The 21,760-nt window shown below is 37.0% G+C and overlaps 2 protein-coding genes across 6 annotated transcripts; both read left to right on the top strand.

Annotated features, from left to right (window-relative positions):
• Positions 1–730: 730 nt before the first annotated feature.
• flad1 (flavin adenine dinucleotide synthetase 1) lies at positions 731–9,721 on the top strand. 4 transcript variants are annotated; one of them, XM_077211010.1, is made up of 8 exons: positions 731–1,228; positions 3,460–3,609; positions 3,832–4,591; positions 4,708–4,855; positions 7,667–7,765; positions 8,305–8,494; positions 9,213–9,286; positions 9,375–9,721. In XM_077211010.1, the coding sequence occupies exons 1-8, from the start codon at positions 926–928 to the stop codon at positions 9,508–9,510; spliced, it is 1,860 nt and encodes a 619-aa protein (XP_077067125.1). In that variant the 5' UTR covers positions 731–925; the 3' UTR covers positions 9,511–9,721. The 4 variants fall into 4 exon arrangements, with proteins under 4 accessions (XP_077067125.1, XP_077067143.1, XP_077067134.1 ...); XM_077211028.1 differs by having other exon boundaries at positions 860–1,228; positions 3,387–3,609; XM_077211019.1 differs by lacking the exon at positions 731–1,228 and adding an exon at positions 1,775–2,169 and having other exon boundaries at positions 3,387–3,609.
• A 7,164-nt stretch (positions 9,722–16,885) lies between these two features.
• Positions 16,886–20,272, top strand: LOC143713984 (uncharacterized). 2 transcript variants are annotated; one of them, XR_013195372.1, is made up of 3 exons: positions 16,886–16,969; positions 17,543–19,325; positions 19,402–20,272. XR_013195372.1 is itself a non-coding variant. In XM_077204906.1 (2 exons), the coding sequence occupies exon 1, from the start codon at positions 18,078–18,080 to the stop codon at positions 19,146–19,148; it is 1,071 nt and encodes a 356-aa protein (XP_077061021.1). In that variant the 5' UTR covers positions 17,801–18,077; the 3' UTR covers positions 19,149–19,325; positions 19,402–19,597. The 2 variants fall into 2 exon arrangements, 1 of the variants encoding a protein (XP_077061021.1); XM_077204906.1 differs by lacking the exon at positions 16,886–16,969 and having other exon boundaries at positions 17,801–19,325; positions 19,402–19,597.
• Positions 20,273–21,760: the final 1,488 nt, after the last annotated feature.

Genomic DNA, 21,760 nt, shown 5'->3' on the forward strand with positions numbered 1-21,760 from the left:
CTTTTTCCGGGTGGGTAGCCTATACTATTGGTCCACCTAAGTGTCAATCATTCTGGTGATATGTTTACGTAAGGCCGTCGTACGTGCTCGTCCCTATGTAGTGGATTTCTGCGCGTATGCACTTTCAGGTGTATTATGTGTGATGAGTTACGGTATCAGCCATTCCTTCGAAAATGGCTGAGGGTTGAAAGAGAAAAAATGTATACGAAGTGTAGGATAAGAAGAGAAAGGCCGCAGAATATAGAAACAAGACCAGAGTGATTTTGGGTGAATATTTCACATGCTGGCGTGCGCTAAAAGCACAGGTTGGGGTTCCCATTGATGCCGCAGTCGCGAAGATACTAGACAGGTAAAGTTTGTCATGCTATTTGGAGAAATCCATTTAAAATCACTGCTAGTAAAAGTTAATGTAAGCTATGATTAGCGATGCTAGCCCTGGCACAAGTCATGCACCACATAGACAAGGTAAACATCTCAATGTGTCTAAAGTAGCCTTATGACCAAATGGTAAATGGTATCAAGCTGAAATATTCTAAAACCTTGTGTGTTCATTTTCGATAATTACAATGTGTTCACCATATATTTATTACACAAATGCAACAAGCTTCTCCATTGCATATCATGTCTTGAGTCATCGGTCACTCAATACGTTTAAATGAATAGGCGTTCCCTCTCGGGAGCAAATAGAGTGTTGCGCATGTGCATTTTTAAAAAATTAGAGAGGGCGGGTCTTCTCTAAAATTCGGAAAGATCCTCCGCTATACCTTTAAATGATTTAAAATCCCCACCGCTAGAGGGAACCCATGCTTTGAAACTGACATTTCTCTCCTGGGTTTTAAAACTACAAACTGAACAGCTCTTTTCACAACACAGAAGAAAGAGCACGCAAACTTTATTGGTTACCCGTGGTGGTGGATTTTTCAAAATGGTGCGCGTGTGTGCTTTTCCTGGATGCTTCAATCAAGAGAAATCCCTGAGACTCCGCCAGTGGGCATCGATGCAGGAGGAAAGTTTGACTTTTCACACATTGCCCCTAAATGATGTAAAGAGATTGAATCGGTGGCTACTCGCTCTTCGTCGAGATAGTGGATCACCCATTCAGTCTGTCCGTGGGTTGAGGGTGTGCAGCGAACATTTTTCACCAAACGATTTCAGTGTAGCCAAAGGAAATCAAAGACGACTGAAATCAACAGCTGTACCTAAGCAGTTCGTACGACAACGAACGAAGGTAGGTGTGGAAATGAAGATTTAAAATAATAATATGCGTCTCGGGGGAGCATCTCAAGTGGGGTCGGCTTACGTTTATATTTAAAAGAATATGTAAGTATAGAGCTTTAAATTTAACTGGTGCAATGGGTGCTACATCATAAATTCCCAGCAGTAATGCAGTGCATTTATTATAGTGTGTGGTATGCGTAGACTGCCCATATAAATGTTACAAATTATACATATATCGTAGGCCTACTATTAAAATGACAGAAAAGCAAACAAATGTAACCGTCTTACACATTTTTGTGTCAAAGCTGCTTTCAGTTGGACATATGACTTACTGCAGACAAAAACTGTTGTATTTTCACAAAGTTTCGTCTTCTTTTTTCAAAGGAACACTTTGTCGTATGTTCAACATAAAATCAACGATTACATTTTATAAAGAATGTCTGCAGATAGTCTGCTTTCACTTCTCGAGGAAGTTCCCGCCCTCTTTGCGCTGAATGGTCTGTTTATTAAGGAAGTAATGCAACGCCTCGTTTCAACTGGCTAACAAGCACCACGTGACAGAAGGAGCGCAACCAAGTTTTGTTTGCTTACTGATATGTAACTCGCGTGGTTAGGCGGGTGAGTTCTCGTTCGATAGTAACGTTATTTACAAATCAAGCAACTTTTTAAAAGCAGAATCACGGTTCAGCATTATATTTGCGCGTTTTATTAGCTAGTTTCCTTAGCTAGTATCAATGTTTACGACTAACTTGCTCATAGCCTTCAAGGAACGAACGTGCGGAGCACTTGGGACTTTACTCGCATGACCGTGACAGAGGAGACTGTAACTTCTAACTGTAATATTATCATTGATTTTGACGCAGTCTTGAATAAGACAAGTGGTTCATTGAATAGCATTTAGGTGACCACGCAATCCGGACTAACGTCAGAATCCTGTTACATGCATTACAGGTAAGGGAAGGAAACCATTTTGCTAATAAACTTTCGTTTCTCTGCATAGGATTAAGTAGATATTCCTATAATATCCAGATGCTGTATCAGACCAGTAGTTAGCCGTGAGACTCTTAATCGTTAACAATTTATTATTTTTCTTCGTTAGGCATGTTAAGTAATTCTATAGGCATGGCATGCTTATCAATACAGACAGTTGGCAGAAATAGAACAAGATATAGTTTAACTAAAAGCATAGCAGTGACATGTAACATTGGCAGTGACAGCTGTTTCTGCTTTAGACTGATGTTGATGTAGAAATATAATGGAAGTGCACTACTGTAGCAGAATTACAGCAGAACTTTATGAGGTGTAAATTCTATAATGATTTTGTTCTTGACATCTACGGTAGGACTGCTACCGATTTGCAAAATTTTATTATGATAAAATTACAATTTGCAAATAAAAAATGCAGTTGTTTAAAGACCAAGGTTTCCTGTGCATGTTTGTACGACTGCGAAATTTGGCCAATGATTTTTTAATTTATATATCAATATGACAACAACAATAATAGTAATAATTGTTATTAGTTATTAAAATATTTAACAAAACAGTAAGGGTACTATTGTAATATTTCACTGTAAAATAGGCAAATTGAGCATTTCAGAAAAATATTTTAAAAAAAATTCTATATAGTACAATTGTAAAATTACAATCCTAATATTCATGACTTTTTGATTTTTCTTCTTTTTGTAACTTTAAGCCATCAATCTTTTATTTTGATAGAAAACCACAGGGAGTCCTCAGAGCTTCTCTTTTGTTGACAACAGCCGGTTTGTAACGTTTCTTATTACAACTTTGTGAAGATGGTTGGTGCATGTTAGGTTCCCAAATTTACGGTATAAAAGCGAACGAAACTCGGAGCACTTGCAGATACGAGATTGTGTGTGGAGCGTCAATTACTGGATTGTGAACACAGTGCCGTGCTTCACTCTGAAACATTCAGAGTATATTTATTTAAATTAAATTTAAGACATGTTGTGACTTTGGTTTATTTCGATTAATCATGCAACCCTAACTTTAAAGAAAATCAGTTTGTTTATTTATTTATTTTCATTAAAGGTATCTCCCGATTTCATGTTTTCCTGAAGTTAAACACTCTAATTTGTGGATCCAGTAGAGCAGAAGAGTCAGAAGAGTAGTTTTATTGCTCAGACTTTTGTGCTTGTTCCCAACAGACCATCTCCTTCTGTCTCTTCCTTTTTCTTTCACTGCCTTTCTCCTGTCATAATTTTCGGCTAAATGCTGCAGGCATTGCCTAAGATTAGGAGAGCAGTTAAGAGGGTTCAGCGAATCGGAGCCCAAATCATCCCAATGGCTCAGAACTGCAATGCATCCTCCACGCAGAAAGATGGCGCTGTCACAGCAGCTATTCTCATCATAGGAGATGAGATCCTCAAGGTAAATTCCCATTTTTCATAATAGTCACAATTAACCCTTTGTCTTGTATGTACTGTTATTTGTATGACTTCCATATTAGCTCTATATGGATTTTACTTGCCTGTTTTCTGACCATTGACAGATGCAGGAAGGTTTCCACGTTTTAAGCAGAAATGAAACTCTTTTAGAATTATTTAAAAAGCAAAATGTTAAAAACTTTTGTTTGATATGCTTACATTGCAGGGTCACACTGTTGACACTAACAGTGCCTTCCTGTGCCGTGGTCTTCGGAAGCTTGGTGTCACCATAGAGCGCATCACTGTGGTACCTGATGTCCAGGAAGTCATCGCTAAAGAAGTGGCCCAGCTTTCGTCCTCCGTTACTCACCTCATCACCTCCGGTGGCATCGGTCCCACTCATGACGATGTCACTTTTGAAAGTGTTGCTATGGCATTTGACGAAGGTCTGCATGCCCACCCTGAACTGACAAAGCTAGTGGAGGGATTCTTTGGCACGGTCACTCCTGACAGCGCCCCCATGAAACTTTCCATGGTCCCCGTCTCTGCCAAACTCAATTTTGGGATAGACCCTCAGACAGGCCAGCGAAATCGATTCCCTCTAGTCAGTGTCCACAACGTATACATATTTCCCGGCATCCCCTCTTTGCTGGAACGGTCGTTCAATGGACTTACCCATCTGTTTTCAGGTTCTGGTATCACCTTTCACACCCGTGAGGTGTTTGTGGATGCGGATGAGACTGAGATCGCCCCGAGTCTCACAAAACTGCAGGCAGGTTGGGGGAAGCGTGTCTCTCTGGGCTCTTACCCAGACTGGCTTAGTAATTATCATCGTGTCCGACTGGTTCTGGACTCAGACAGTGCGGAGGAGGTGGAACGGGCACGAACTCAACTGATAGAAGAGCTACCTAAAGGATCTGTGGTTCCTCTCATCACTGACTCAGTGTCAGTTGCAACTGAAGAGGTGTACTCGCTCTCAAAAAGTGGTGAGCTTCTTTCTAACCATATTTAGGAGCTGTTGCTGATCAGTTGATCTTGACCAGTTTATGTCTCCATTTCAATCATTTGAGAATAATTTTGTTAAATATTAAATATCTGACAGAGACACTGCTGGGGAAGAAAGTAGCTGCAGCATTGGGGACCATTGAGATGGCGCTGGATAAATACTCTGCTGATGAGCTCTGTGTTGGCTTCAACGGTGGCAAGGACTGCACAGCTCTACTGCATTTATATTATGCTGCTCTAAAACGGTAAGAGAGGCAAAGTTAAAGACAATGGGTTGACAAAAAGGAGCTTGTGGGCTGAATTAAATTATTATTATTTGAGACTAAAATATTACAGACAGCTGCACAAGCCTCTACTACGAGCTTTCATGCTTGTGGTTGCCAGCCCAGGCTTAAATCCCCCAATCAAAGCTTTTCTCTTAAAAGGATACATTTTCTGCCAGGTGTTTTACTTAATCTTTGCAATCTGGCAGCCACGCACACATGCTCTCTCTACACCGCTGAAGTGCCATTGTGTGAAAACTGAAAAACAAGTAAGCTGGAGTTCAGCGATCTTCATTGAGATATTCTGCTTAAATGAAAGTGTCATTTCAGTCAGTCTGTGTTCCTTCACAAGCTGTTTGCTGCGACTAAATCGACGATCAAACCCTCTTGGTAAAGACTGTAATAAATCCAAACATGGATCTTGACTATTATTTCCGATTGTTGATGCTGAATAAGTGCACTTAAGCAATATCTAAGTGACAATACAGTCTTGTATGCTGTTGTTTTAAAAATAAATCATTAATGTAATTTGGAATTGGTGAAATTCTTAATAGTAATTCCAAGGTTTTAATTTTTGAGAGAAGTTTCTTGTTTTGCCTGTTTTCAAAACATAGAGAGTGTGTTTAATTTAAATGATAAATAGTCTATAATAAATCAGGAAACTAGATGAAGGAAAATAAACCATGCGTATAAGTGGACATTCTCTTGATCTGTGCTTATGTTAAAGAATGCATTATTTCTGACGAAATGTAAAAATAAATTTCGTAAATGACAAAAATCATTTTGCTCACAACGATTATAATTGTGAGCAAAATAATCATGATTATCAATTTAACCATTATGCAATCATGATTATCGATTAAACCATTATGCAGCATGATGAAAGTTTTTACTGAGTAAAACTAAAAGGGCTAGACATTTAGTCGACCTAACCTTGACTGATAAACTAAAAAGTACATTTGATAAAGGACTAAGACTGAATTAACACAGCTGACAAGTGTACAAATTAATGTTAGAATTTAATTAATAAAAATATAATGTATATATTCACTGTCTTTGATAAATAATAAAATATCAAACCAAATTACATTTGTTTTAAGGTGATATTTTAAACAAAAACGAAAAAATCTGTTTCATCTGTTATATGAAACACATATTTTCTGTTGAGCACAAAAGATTTTTCAAAATAAATGATTTTGTGTTCCACAGAAGAAATAAATTCATATTTGGAATGACATGAGGCTGAGTAAATTCATTTTTATTTTGGGGTGAACTATTCCTTAAGATAAGCATACCTTCCCATTTTTTTTTTACATAAATACACAAATAAATATACTTTTTGAGGGTATAACAAGTATGACATCAAAGCCATGCTTTGATGTCGAAGGTTCCCTTCAAGTTTTATGGGGTTTCGTTATGAGTAAAATAAAGCCTGTGGTAAACATAACTTGATACTTTGAGGTTTTATTCTACAATGTAACACACACCCATACCGAAAATGCAAATTCTTAAGCAGTTATATATTCATTTTTTAAAATTGAAAGCTAGATAAGACAATTGTGAATGTAAACATCAAAATATCAAAAGACTTATATATACCAAAGACTTTATTTTACTCATAAAAAAAACATTATAAAACCAAAGGAAAATCTAGAAAAAAACAGCGGCGAATCAGCCTTCCGGGTATTGACGTCATACATGCAACACTCTATTTGGAAACTTTGTAGTTGTCAAACATTGGCAATTATCACCGTATCCATAGTTAATGTGATGAACTATACCTGCAGTTATTCTGCTAAGACACCTGTCGAAAATTGATGGGAAACTGACTTCATACATCCACTAATAATCACCTTAAAACCTAAATGCATAAAAATGTCTCAGAACATTTGACCAGTTGAAGATATGACCAAAGGCCCAGCATCAATTGTTTGCAGATTTCATGTTGTTTGATATTTTGTATTAGCCTAGAAATCTAGATGCACCCTAGCGGCAGCGATTTTATTTTGTAGCCAGTGTCGTCTAGCAACTCTCCGTTGGCTTGCGAGGTGGGAAAACCAAACTCTAGTCAGGCCAATCACATTGTGTATAGAGTCGGTGGGTGGGCTTAACATAATGACGGCAGAGTTGCGACGGTTCCGCATGAATTCCCAGCTACTTGAAAACAAAGAAGATGGCTGTGGCGAACAGTGGCCTTTCAAATCGGCTTTGGCCGCGACTCTGAAAGACTTGGAGTTTTTCTTTGAGAAAAGAACAAAGAACGGCACTGAAGTCCGTCGCTCTGACTACGTCCGTTGCTCTGGTTGGTTGTAGCGCTATCCTATTGCGTGCAGAGGGAATTTGAAAGACAACCGTTTATCCCGACCCTCGGTTTGAGCCATGCCAATGGTGTGTTCCCAGACCAAACATCTTGATGTGGGTCTGGCTTGTCAGGCTAATTTTGTATGTATGCATGCAGTGAATTCAGTGTAGCTTAAGGGTCCAAATACTTTTTATGTATTTGTATTTATAAATGTTCTGTGTTAGATTTTATATCCAAGTATAATAAGTAAGTGTCTTTTTTTAAAGAAACGGCATGGACTTGCTTAAGTTTCACAGATATCCAAAGCTCATGCTTAGCTAATTTCAGTGTTTACTGGCACTTTCACCAGTGTTTACTTGACTCTCACTAGGACACAGCAGGCTGTGCTCATGCCTTGGTTGCATTTACTATATCACATGGAAGTGTCAGTAATTTAGTTTGTAGAATTCAGATAATATGATTCACCTTTTTTCACTCTCTCTCTTTCTCAGGCGTTATCCAGATGGTAAAGACAGATTGAAAGCTCTGTACATTCGAATTGTCTCTCCTTTTCCAGAAATGGAGAGGTTTTTGCAAGATACAATAAAAAGGTAAGACAAGGTACCTTTCAAAACTAAAATAAAATTGGTAAAGCAATGATTTAAAGGAGATAACAGAAATCTGGAACGGTTTTCTTTCCTCCTGAGTAGGTAAATCACAGACTGGTGCCTTTGGCATCTCTCCCAGAACTGTTTGGCTGCATAAGGAAACGGCATATGCAAACATATGATTTAGTCTTTTCTGTTCTGACTAAATTTCTGAATTGTGACGTTTTCCAAACAAGCTTTGAGCAGCACTTATATGTGTTATTGATGTTAGAGTCACCAGTCATGCTTGTTTACCCACATTTATAAAATGGGATGGGGCACCAATCAGTCTCAAGTTCAATTAACTTGTGAGAGAGACATTAAAGTGAAAAGTGTCATCCTGCAAACTGTAACAGTCTCTGTGCTGCCGCTGACAAACCAGCTGCGGTCTGTTACTTAACCACGATGAGTTGAACATGGATCCAGCCTCATTAATTCATCAGTGTACATCAAAGCTCCATAGGTGTAATTACCTGGCACATCTCTTCCTCTCTCTTTTGTAGATATGACCTGGAGCTGATCTCGGTGGAGGGCAGTATTCGGCAGGCTCTGAATGAGGTCCAGGAAAGGCGGCCGGATTTACGGGCGGTACTGATGGGAACAAGACGGACTGACCCTTATTCACAGACACTGACACCCCTATGTCCCACAGACCCAGGCTGGCCTGATTACATGAGGGTCAACCCACTGCTGGTGAGGAGGAGGGGAGAGGGGTATATACACACTACCATTCAAAAGTTTGGGTTTTTTGAAAGAAGTCACTTGTGCTCATTAAGGCTGCATTTATTTGATCAAAAATAGTTAAAACAGTAACATTGTGAAGTATTATTAAAATAAATGTTTTCTCTTGTGAAATATATTGTGATGGCAAAGCTAAATTTTCCGCAGCTATTACTCTAGACTTCAGTGTCACATGGAGCTATTAATGTTGAAAATGGTTGTGCTGCTTAATATTTTTTGTTCAATTGCTTTAAAAATCTTACTGATCACAAACTTTTGAACGGTTGTGTATAGACATATAATAAATTATATAATAAACACTTAAAAATGTATAATACTCATGTATAACCACAGAGACAAACTGACAAAAAGAAAGCTGAAAGGTTTTAACCCATCTTCCCGCCTTTCCTGTCGTCTCTAAACTGACTCCACACAGTCAGTAAATCACTGTCATGTCTTCCACTCACTCTCATGTAAGCTGGCTGCTGAAACAGCCAAGAAATGGTGAATGATGATGAATGAGGCTCTCCAAGATCATTACGCAGCAACTCCATCTTCCTAATCAGTGGTGCTTATGTAAAAGACACGGCAGTACAGCATGTTCTTAGAATTACAAATGACCCCGGATCGGTGTAACTTATGTTACATTTAGATGATTGCGTCATATCCACCATCTCTTCTTGTTCTGTAGGAATGGACGTATCATGACATCTGGGAGTTTCTGAGAACCCTGTATGTGCCCTACTGTATTCTGTATGACAAAGGGTGAGATGCTTCTATTCAGTCAGTCTTCACTCTTCATATGAGATTATCTTCCTGGTTTTGCTTATGCCCTTATCTCTCTTCCTCATAGATACACTTCTTTAGGCAGTATGGATAACACATGCAGGAATCCATCTCTTAAAGTGGTGGATGAGAAAGGTGTGACCCGCTACAAACCCGCCTACAAGCTGGAAAATGAGGAGGAAGAACGCAACTCCAGGGCATGACTGACTTCTCTAAACAAACTCATCTTAATATTTTAATAAGACACAATGTATAACTGAAGACATTTTGAAGAAGGAACAGAATCTTACATTCTTTCAGATAAAGACTTCTTGAAAAACCTGTAGTTTGTGTATAGAGTATCTGTCCACTATAGCTGTAGGAAAGTGACTATGCTGTATATAAGATTTATTAAAACGGTAACAAAGTGTCTTATTTTTTGTTTTGTGTGTTTTTATTTATTTATCATTTCTGGTATTACCAGTGGACACCATCATGACATGATTTGTGTTTTGTTACCTTTAAGAAAAGAGAGTAAACGTCTGCGCGGGAATTTGCTTGGCACATAACTTGCAGCAACTTCCTCCGAGTTTTTACGTTAGAAAACAGGATGAACTAGTTAAAATAATTTCATTATGTAGTGCTTCAGTTCATGCAAACAAACATCTAAAAAATTCGATTGACTTGTTGACGTCTGGAGAGCTCAAAGCAGTTTTCTCTAGACTAGAGCGAAGACATCTTTATAACTGACACGCAGTGCCCGACGCAGCCCGAGTTCACGAAATGCAATGGCGGTTTCCGGCCTCACGGGTGCGATATAGTCACGTTGTGCATTTAAAATGGTGATTACAATAAATTACGATTCTCCAGGCCAGATTTAATCCAAGACTATTGATCTCCTCCCCCAACCTGGAAATCAGTCAGCGGTCTGGCAATGATAATCGATGCTGTGCAATTAAATAAAGCGACTCGTTTACGGACGCGCGGCCTGTTACACATCAGATTACCAGCAGCAGCACGACCACCACCACCATCATCTTATCTGTCCATGCGCTACTTGTTACACATAAAGATGATGATGGTGGTGGTCTTGCTGCTGGTGGTAGATCAGATGTGTAAATACCTTTACTATACCTTTCTATGTGTAAATAATTTTATTTTTGGACTGTCCACTTAGTTAAATCTTAATTTGTTATATAAACAAACATTTAACCCTTAATCAGTGTTTGGGGTCCCACTGGACTTTACCTTCATTTTTTAAAAGTGTTACCTTCATCCCAGGGGCATGAAACTCAGTGACTTTTACTAAATAATCTATCTAAACATGCACAAAAAACTGGGCTTGATTTTGTTGTTCTAAAGGTGTGTAACATTTTTTTTTTTTTTACCATTTAAGGTGTTTGGGGTCAAAATGACCACATAGAAAATAAATGGTAAAATGAAAAAAAAAATGTCTACATATAAACCTGGTCCTAGTGCATAAATAAAAAGTGGAACAAACTTTCCATCTCATACACAATCACACAAATGTATGTGACTGCAACAGAGAGCATTTTTACAGAAATTGTCGAATAAAATAAAACTGGCATAAATCTAAAAAAAACAAAAAAAACATTTAAATCAAGGTCTGGTCCTAGAGCATAAAGACAAATTGGAACGAACTTTCTATCTCATACACACAGAAACACACACATGTATGTGACTGCAACAGAGAGCATTTTTATAGAAATTGGCAAAAAATCAAAATGTCACAAATGCAACATGGAACAAGCATGTTCCCTCACTCACACACACAGAGAGAGAAAGAAAGAGATGGAAAATGTGACTAGAAATGTTTCTGCAAATGTATGTATAATAATTTGCAAAAGCAGATAATTCAAAATATATCAGACAACGACGACAAATTCTAACTTTGGCAAAAATTGACCTTTTTATGTATTTCAGATTGTTTAAATATATATTCACAAAATATATATCATAAAGTTATGAGGAGAAGATGAAGCATCGAGAAAAATGAAGTGAAAAAGAAATAAGTCCCTATATGGACCTCTACTGGATATAAACTCACCTAAGGATTATTAGGAACACCATGCTAATACTGTGTTTGACCCCCTTTGCCTTCAGAACTGCCTTAATTATACGTCGCATTGATTCAACAAGGTGCTGATAGGATTCTTTAGAAATGTTGCCCCATATTGATAGGATAGCATCTTGCAGTTGATGGAGATTTGTGGGATGCACATCCAGGGCACGAAGCTCCGTTCCACCACATCCCAAAGATGCTCTATTGGGTTGAGATCTGGTGACTGTGGGGGCCATTTTAGTACAGTGAACTCATTGTCATGTTCAAGAAACCAATTTGAAATGATTCAAGCTTTGTGACATGGTGCATTATCCTGCTTGAAGTAGCCATCAGAGGATGGGTACATGGTGGCCATAAAGGGATGGACATGGTCAGAAACAATGCGTACCCGGTGGGGTCTTCTGCTGTTGTAGCCCATCCGCCTCAAGGTTGTGCGTGTTGTGGCTTCACAAATGCTTTGCTGCATAACTCGGTTGTAACGAGTGGTTATTTCAGTCAAAGTTGCTCTTCTATCAGCTTGAATCAGTCTGCCCATTCTCCTCTGACCTCTAGCATCAACAAGGAATTTTCGCCCTCAGGACTGCCGCATACTGGATGTTTTTCCCTTTTCACACCATTCTTTGTAAACCCTAGAAATGGTTGTGCATGAAAATCCCAGTAACTGAGCAGATTGTGAAATACTCAGACCGCCCCGTCTGGCACCAACAACCATGCCACGCTCAAAATTGCTTAAATCACCTTTCTTTCCCATTCTGAAATTCAGTTTGGAGTTCAGGAGATTGTCTTGACCAGGACCACACCCCTAAATACATTGAAGCAACTGCCATGTGATTGGTTGATTAGATAATTGCATTAATGAGAAATTGAACAGGTGTTCCTAATAATCATTTAGGTGAGCGTATGTGGTCATTGCACTTTCTTTCTTTAATTATAATTTCTAAGGTTTTTCCACAAACCTGCAGATGTCCGTATTCTATCCCTAACACATAGAGCAATGTCCAAAAACAATTTAGATTTAAGATTGTCATCTAAGTGATTTTTTCTTTAAAAAATATTTTTTCATGAGCCAATTTGTGGCCTAGTTAAGTAATTGTGCAGTAAATAGGTGAAAAACTTCCAAATTTCCACAAAACACAGCATAAATGTATAGTTGAGAAGTAAATTTAAAAAATAATATATAGTTTTCCATATAAAAAAATTATATTTCCTTATGCAGTCGCTCTTTAAAAGTTTGGGGTCTATCAGGCCCTAAACACTAAAATCGTTATCCTTTTTGAACACTGATTAAGGTTAATTGAAAAGACTAGAAATTGTAGAGTTTTGCTGATGGTTATTAAAACCATTCTAATAGTAGGCTATTGAAATAATCTATTCAAGCCTGAAAAAGTAATTTAGTATTTCTGTACAGGGGCGTAATATCCACTGAGGACAAGTGGGACATATCCATCCTACTTTTCAAAATCCGTTTGTGTCCCCCCTCAATTTCAAATTCGTTTGTTATGATTTTTTAATCGCCACGAGGGAGCAGGACACACAGATGGAGCCTGTGTCGATGCGCGCCTCCGCGTCCAGAAAAGTCGCGTGGGTGCACAGGGGTTAAAGTGGGCCAAATTGACATGGTCAGAAACAATTATATGTGTTCCATATTTTGGTGTTCAGCAATTTTAACATAGTATCGTAATCATATCACTGTAGATGTGTAGATGGACCAAAATAAAACCATTAAAGGGATAGTTCACCCATAAATGAAAATTCTGTCAGTATTTACTTACCCTCATGTTGTTCCAACCCCGTAAGACTTTTGTTCATCTTCGGAACACAAATTAAGATATTTTTGATGAAATCTGAGAGCTGGATCACTCCTCCATAGTCTACGTATAGGCTTCTTCAGGGATTGAACTTGCAGGCCCCGAAAAGTTATTAAAGACATCATTAAAATAGTCCCAAGTGACTACAGTGGCTCAATCTTAAGTTTATCAAACGACAAGAGTACTTTTTGTGCGCAAAAATTTTCTTCTTGCAGAAGCAAAAGTGTGTGTTTAGTTATTTAGAATAGGGAGAGACCAGGTATGTTTGTAACACTTTTTGCTTCAGTAACTATAACTCACTGAATTTTGTAGCTAGAGTGCTCAAAGTTGTATACAAATTACCCACATGTGTTCACTTCAAATGGCACCAATTAAATCCACTACAAGAATATCACAACAGAGCTAATGAGGCTATCGGTACACGTGCCGCAAGGCGCTAGCTATATGTCACGTCACATTTAAAAACGCAAAAACGGTATTCTCTAAAAATATTAAAATCAATCAGTTGTATGATAGGGGATGGTTGTAACTTTTTCAAGAAGTGTTGCAACCCACCCTACCCCTGTCAGTCACTGTTTAGCTAGCTGTATTGGCATACTTTGAAATGAGCAGGGGGAAACTGCATCACATGTTACCTAAGAAACTACATTTCAATCTAATAATAAGTCAAACTATTTTATCTGCAATAATTTAGATACTAGACAAAATATAGTCTTGGTCAAAAAAATGTACTTTCTTACCTCAAAATAATTTTTTTTTTCTCTATAAATTCAGAATCTCTCAGTTTCCAGACTTGTCAACCACCATGCGGTATCAGGGAGGGAGTAGGTAAATACTGAAATGATCACATGACTCCTATTTTATCCCTAAGTGGTGGAAATGCTGGTGTTACAAATCTCCCCCTAATACAACCATACCCGGTCTCCCCCATTTTGTTCACATGGTCACATCATCACATGGGTGTGGTTCATATTTACCTGCTCATTTGTGTGTTGGTGGGAGAGAAACAAGAGTCTTAATTATTTCCTGGATTTTGTATCACCTATAGTCTCTAAATGTAGGCTATTGTTATGTGCCACAGGCACTAACATATGAGCAACACAAAAGGCGACGCCCGGAGTATCGTCTCCTGCTCCCGTAAACACTCCACAACGCAACAAAGTGATCAAGGAAAAGCCAATGTTTATTTTTGTACATGTAGGGGTAAGGCAAGGCAAGGCAAGGCAAGTTTATTTATATAGCACATTTCATACACAATGGTAATTCAAAGTGCTTTACATAGAAGAAATTAAAATAATCAAAAGAAATCAGAATAATTAAAACAGTTTAGAATAAAAGATAAAATACAGAAATAATCAAATGAAATCAGAATAATTAAAACATAAAATAAAATACAGTGCAAACAGTCGGACGAACAGTGGCACAGTGCTCATTCAGTAAATGCACAGCTAAACAGATGTGTTTTGAGTCTGGATTTGAATGTGACTACTGTAGGAGCACATCTGATCTCTTCTGGAAGCTGGTTCCAGCTGCGGCTGGCATAGTAGCTAAAAGCAGACTCGCCATGCTTAGAGTGAACCCTTGGTATTTCTAGCCGATGTGATCCTAATGATCTGAGTAATGATCCTAATGATCTCGGTAAGACTCCATTTGTTTCTCCAAAGAAAACATACAAATTGAGAGGGTTAAATCTGCCCCAAAACAACAAAAAAACGGATTTTCTGACTTAGTTTTAGACGACTTTCCTGGATTAAGACATAAAAAAAACATAGTCTTAAATCTTACCTCACGCTAGTAAACAGGAGAAAAAAAGTGAAAAGTAAAACAAAGGGGCCTCTGGCCTCTCAAACAGTCTGAGTAAAATGGTTGCAGGATGTCACAATTGCCGGTGCTGTGCCTATTTTCGACCCCCCGCCAAATTATTACCCCTAGTATTGGTAGGTTTAGGATTAGTTGTGGGGGAGGGGTTAGGATTAGGGGTGGGGTTAGGATTAGGCAATCAGATACTGACTTCAACGAGGGGGGTAATAATTTGGCTGGGAGTCGAAATTCGGCACAACACCGGCCTATAGCCTACCGCTGACAGTGGGGACGCTGCTCACAAGCAGCGCACACGACAGCCAACCGGCTATAACACGGGTGGTTTTAGGCAAAACCCATTCACTCACAACCTACAACAGCATGAAGCAGGAGGGGGAACTCAACGAACAAGCCTTCCACACAGTTTATATCCATGCGATAAATCCAATCAGCCCCGCCCTTGTTCAGCTGCACCCAGGACCGGATTAACAGGTGGGGCTGAAGCCCCAGTGCCCGCGGGATTAGGGCGCCCGTTATTGGCTGGAGGAAATGAGATTGTCAAATCATAGGTGGTTGATTTGTGTATAATAAAATAACAAGGAGTTATTGGAAAATGTGCCTGACTGATATAATTCACCGCCCAATCAAACTAACGCTACAATTTGCGCCATGACGTTGGGAAACGCCTCTTTTTGTTATGCTTCCATGTAGAACATGGGTATAAATCGCTCGCTGTCGCTAGTGCAAAAATTATGAAAAAAAGTGATAGTGATGCACAAAAAAGGAAAAACAAACTTGAAAGACAGAAAAGGGATGCAAAAATTCCTAAACTAACTAAATACTTTGGTTCACTTTCATCCGTGCCCGTGGAAGACCCCGAGTGCAGCGACAGCAGCCCACAGTTAGCTTCACCCTCCTGCGTCGTCAGCGATCTGCGTGTTTTATACGTCGAAGAAGGTAAACAAGTAGGCTAGCTGAAGTAAGTTAATGAGTGAAGCACTATTTGTATGGTAATTGTTTCTCGTGGAGTCGTAAGGTATTTTTAATATTCATTGATTTTATTGCAGTCTGAATCCAGAATGTCAGTGTTTTTTCTCCCACCACTCACCCGTGTAAAAATCCCAGGCCGAATTACTGTTTTTTTGACGAACATCAAGGTTCAATATCCAAGGTCTACATGGGCATTTTTGCCCCAATGATTTTTTGTCTTATTACATAATATAAAATAAATATATCACAAGTAAAAGCGCAGTTTTCCCCAAATATCACCACAATTGCTAATGTGATATGTTATGCAACAATACATGAGTTGACCAATAAGTTAACATTGAGAGTTAGGTTTTGGTTTATCGTCACTTCGCCGATGAAAATTCCAAAATGAAACCAAACCACAGCAGAAACAATCTCTAAAACTGATAGTGGTGATTCGTTACTGAACAATCCGCGTTTTGAATGAATGGGTTCGAATGATTAAATGACTCCTCGTTTGCTTCGTCGTTGAATCAAACAGCCGTTTGAACAAATCGGTTGAATGAATGACTCTCGCTTATTAAGACAGTGACTGGATTTTAATGGATTTTAATGATATAATAAAGGATTTCAACTCTGCTAAAGCTAGAAAAAAAAAACACTATTTAACTGTAAGACCCTGTGAAAGGAAAGTTCACCCAAAAATAAAAATTCTGTAATCATTTACAACACATTCTCTCTATCAATCTCTCTGTGTCTTAATTACTGGAATATATTATTAAGAAGCAGGTGTCCACACTTTCGAACCATGATGCAGAATTTCAAAGCGTCACACCTTTTACCTTTATCAAGATCACATTTAAGAATGACTCATGTTCTTTCATCAAGGAGTGGCAACAGATACTCATATAAAAAGGTGAATGAGAATGAAAAATTACTGACTCTTGACAACAAATGACATTGAACAACATCATCCTTCAAAAAATAATTTTGAGTTTCTCACCACCTCCAACCATCAAAAAGGTGAGTTTGATAATACTGTTTTATATTTTGTTTATTTATAGTCTCATTAATAGAGATGATATAGAATATCTAGAATTAGTTTGATAATTGAGGTAAAATTGAAAACCATACCCAAACTGTTAAAACTGGTTTAAAATGATCTGTACTTCCGAAGCTTCAATTATTATAAAAGATTAGTTTACATTTTTATCGTCTCAAATGGGAAAACAGCGCATTGGACAGTATAGTGCTGAAATTAACTGTTTATTGTGAACTTTTAATATCAAGTTTTACTTTTAGTGAGTTTAAAAAAAAATTCTATTCATATAGCAGCTGACTGGTGAGAATGCATGGAAAAAACTTTTTTTGATGAATTTTGTCACATCAAACACTCATGAAAAAAAAAATTAAAAATATACTTATTAAACAATTTATTCAAGAGATGCATTTAAAATGAGAAAAAATGCTGAACATGTTACAAACATGCAGGTTGGAAATTATATTTCAGATTAAATACTATGAGAAATGCTTCAATCTGGTATATGTAAATTTAACAAAGAACTGTCCTTTTTTTATTTAATTTTATTCATCTAGACTATGGCCGGATCTTTGAAACTTATCACATGGAACACTTGTGGAATTAGAGACACTGCTGATGTCCAACAGAAAAAAGAAATGATTGGTCAGATGCTGAATGAACTACAAGCAGCTGTTGCATTTCTTCAAGAGACACATATAGGTATCAATAATGTCAGACATGTTGAAGACATTCGCGGTTGGAAAGCTTTTTACAGTGTTCATCATCCGCGTAGTAAAGGTGTCGCGATATTGATAAAAAAATGATTTGCCTTTTGATTATATAAAACATGATGTGGACCCTGCAGGCAGCTACATTGTACTTATCTGCAAATTATACGGTAAATGCTTCACTCTAGTTAATGTATATAACCATGCAAAAGAACACAAGGTCTTGCAGTGTCTTTCTGAATATCTATATCAGACTGCCAAAGGTGTCTTGATAGTTGCAGGAGATTTCAATACTGTTCTAAACACAGATCTTGACCGGGAGTTTCCGACCGGAAATACAGAGCCCCTTAGACCTTATCTCGAGGAATTCATCTCATCTTTAATGCTTGTGGACGTCTGGGGACAAAACAATCCTTACGAGAGAGATTCATTCACTCGTTTTCCATGGAAAACATCCAAACACCAAATCAAAAAAACATTGGGTCAGAAGAAAACAAAGAAGAGGGGTGCATCAAGACTAGACATGGTCTTCATGTCACGGAATGACATGTGGCTTGCTGAGAGTTGTGAAATCTCAAAGGTTCAAAGGCATTATATTTCAGATCACCAACCTGTAGTTCTGAGTCTGTGTTTGCCAGAACCGGATAACTCTTCAACGGTTCTCTCAAATGACCTGACAGCATGTTCTAGTGGCCTAAAGAGTACGGTCACTAAAAAGAGGCCTTATAAGAGGAGACCAGGTGAAATCTGTGAAGCTGAAGTTTTGAAAGCGTTAATGTCGCTTATAGAATATGAAACCCCACTTGGAGAAAATGTGCAAACATTGAAGATTAACAAAGAGCAAAAATCACTAGAACTTAGAGAGTTTTTTAACCAAATGATTAGAGAAGGAATTCCAAAGGGCTTCACTGACAGTGTGAAAGTAAACGGAAGGTACCACTTTAGAGGAGAGTACATGATACTTGCCACAATACTTCTTAGGCGGGTGGAAAAATTTCTTCAGCCCTCATTTAAAAGCAAAACAACGAAAATGAATTGCAAACTCTTCATCATTGTTAGCTTTCGCAGAATTCCCAAAAACATCAAAAGGGTTTTTTTAACACAAGCTTTGAAATCTCTGAAGCCCATCCATCCATCACCCCCACGCGATTTCAAGATTGTGGAAAAGCTGCTTCCAAGCACAGGCCAGTATAAAGAGCTTAGAGAAGGCTCCCCACTTACACCAACTCTTCTGACAATGGCCCTGAAACACCTAGCCTGTGTCCTAAAGAAAGATTTGAAAGAATCTGTGGTCGATGTATGCCATCATAGAAAATGCATTACTATCTACATGAATAATAACCAGTATCCCATTCTAAAGCGAAACATTAACAAATTTCAATTGCAATCAGGGATTTCTCTTTTACCAAAAGTAGGACCAGTTTGGAAAAGGAGAAAGTATTCAAACTCATAAAAGGGTATATCTGTGAGTAATGTTTTGCATGAAACATGCCTGACGATTTAATGTTATATAATCTTCCAGAACAGAAATGAAGTGAGATGAAACATGGTATTAATGGTTAGGATGCAAATTACTATATGCTTAAAAAAAACCTGGGTTACTTTCATTTTGTCTCAGAAATTCACTCTAGTTAATGTATATAACCATGCAAAAGAACACAAGGTCTTGCAGTGTCTTTCTGAATATCTATATCAGACTGCCAAAGGCTCAAATTATTAAACAAGCTTGTAGCTTGTAACTCAATGTAATAACTAAGCATAATGTAATAACTGCACATAATGTAATAGGCATTATATTATTAATTTAAGAAAATGTTTGTAATGTAATAATTTTTGACAAAATGTAATATAATCTTGAGCTCAATGTAATAACGATTTCAATGTAATAAAGCTTTTTTCACATAATGTCATAGGTTATTGAATGAGAAATGTATTACATTATGAACACACTTTAGCAAATTATAATGTAATCACAGTTAATAAGATAATATCAGCACATAAGTGAATCGATGTATTCAATTAATCTTTCAGTGTAATAAATATGAACACAAAATGTAATAATAGATGTAAAATAAGCTATTACATTAAGGCCTGGTTTCGGACGGGCTTATTTAAGCAGTGATTAGTTCAATTAGGGCATTTAAGTAGCTTTTTATAAACGTGCCTTAGAAAAAAAACATTACTGGTGTGAATTTTGAGACAAAACAATGGCAGTGATTATGTATGTCAGCAAGTTGCTTCCAGTTAAAATGGAAAAATCATGCATTTTAGTCTTGAACTAGCTTGAGCCCCGTCTGTGAAACCAGGGGGTTAGTCATTTAAAAGTCTAAAAAACTTTTTTATATTCTATAAACATGTATTAGTGGCATTGCATACATTGTAATTTCACATTAAAGTGCAAAAGTTCTGATTTCACATATTTTTCTTTCTTTTTTACATCACAAAACCAAACTGTTTTAAGAGGGGTGTGTACTTTTTATATCCACTGTATGATTCTAGTGTTGTACTGTATATTGTACATTGTACATTCAGGCTTTATTTTGCTTTAACATATATTAAAGTGAAGAAATGTATGCATACAGTGTTGGTATTTAATACTGGTTGTCATTTAATATGCATATACCTTATGTATATAAGTAGTAGTAGTAATATTAGTAGTAATAGTATAATATTGTAATTGAGTAGGCAGGTTAAGACTGGATTTAGATTTTTTTTTAAATGTACTGTAAAGTAATACCAATGCTTTACTGCATGTTTAATTAAAATATAACAATAATCATAATTTTCATAATAATTGCATGAACATTTTTGTTGCATTTCACAAGTAGGCTAGTTTAAGACAGGATTTAGATTAAAAAAATGATTAATACTAATATTAAATCTATACTACTATTTTTTATGTTGAAAGAAAAGCTAATGACAACATGACTGTTTGGGTGAGTTTATAATGCAATACATTTCTCATAATGTAAAACTTATTACATTATGAGCTCAAGATTTTTTTTAAGTTTTGAGAAAATTATTACATTATGTACATTTTATTACAACAGTGTACTTATGTGCAGTTTATACATTATGTGCAGTTATTTCATTTTTTTTAAAACTGATGGATGAGTTGAAATTCCATTCTCCGACTCTGGAAATCAACTAGGCCACAGATGCCATCCCGTATGAGCCGCAAAAAAATGGTAAAGGGATATTATTGATATATTACAAAGATATATATATATATATACATATATATATATATATATATATATATATATATATATATATATATATATATGTTTTGAGAGGTTATATATATATATATATATATATATATATATATATATATCAATGTAATAAAAAAATAGCCTACAGTAGGCTATGTCTTCTTAAATACGGCTAGTAGGCCTACTAACTATTGCTTACTAAAAGAGGAAAAAAGCTTGTCTCACATGACTTTTTTTAACCTTATTTTCTAATTTATGTAGGCTACTTTTGCATTATTGTTGTAATTTTTGTATTATTCATCTAAGGCCTGATCACACCAATGCCAAAATAATAATGATAATAATAAAAACAGTTCTAAAAATCGTTATATATAGCAGAGTTCACAACACAACAATTCTTTTTTCCCCATTTGATGAATGATACAAACATTGAAAGCCAATCAGAATATATTCTGCTTTAAGAGCGCACGCATTTAAAGCGGCAGATTACCTAAACTAATGCTTAATATCGTGTGCTGGCGTAGCCCATACGCTAATATCGTTATAGTCATCTTTAATCGTTCTTGGTACGGGACTTTACTCTTAAATTATGTGGTGTGTTGTCCCCACAAGTTTTTTTCTGGATGTGTTGTGAAGCAGAAACTGTCTATTGCATTTGATTTGGAATGAAACTTGTTGAATATGTGCTGATCATCTCACAAACTCACATTGAGAATAGATTATTCAATCCACCTTATTTTTCAACACTGAAGTAAATTCTGTGAATGTGCGAGACTTCAGATGTATTATTTAATTATATTTGTTCACTCATTCGTCGTGCGCTTTTATGTATAGCCGCTCATGAGACTGA

This window comes from Siphateles boraxobius, unplaced genomic scaffold (assembly GCF_051911475.1).
Source record: "Siphateles boraxobius isolate OS27281-9 unplaced genomic scaffold, OSU_SipBor_1 12, whole genome shotgun sequence".
Lineage (NCBI taxonomy): Eukaryota > Metazoa > Chordata > Actinopteri > Cypriniformes > Leuciscidae > Siphateles > Siphateles boraxobius.

Bases quoted from the DNA above. Each gene is read 5' to 3' on its own strand.
- flad1 (XM_077211010.1), top strand. From the start codon at position 926: ATGGTGCGCGTGTGTGCTTTTCCTGGATGCTTCAATCAAGAGAAATCC. The intron at 7,766-8,304 runs GTAAGACAAGGT...TCTCTTTTGTAG, and splicing joins TTGCAAGATACAATAAAAAG to ATATGACCTGGAGCTGATCT. The intron at 9,287-9,374 runs GTGAGATGCTTC...TCTTCCTCATAG, and splicing joins TGTATTCTGTATGACAAAGG to ATACACTTCTTTAGGCAGTA.
- LOC143713984 (XM_077204906.1), top strand. From the start codon at position 18,078: ATGCTTGTGGACGTCTGGGGACAAAACAATCCTTACGAGAGAGATTCA.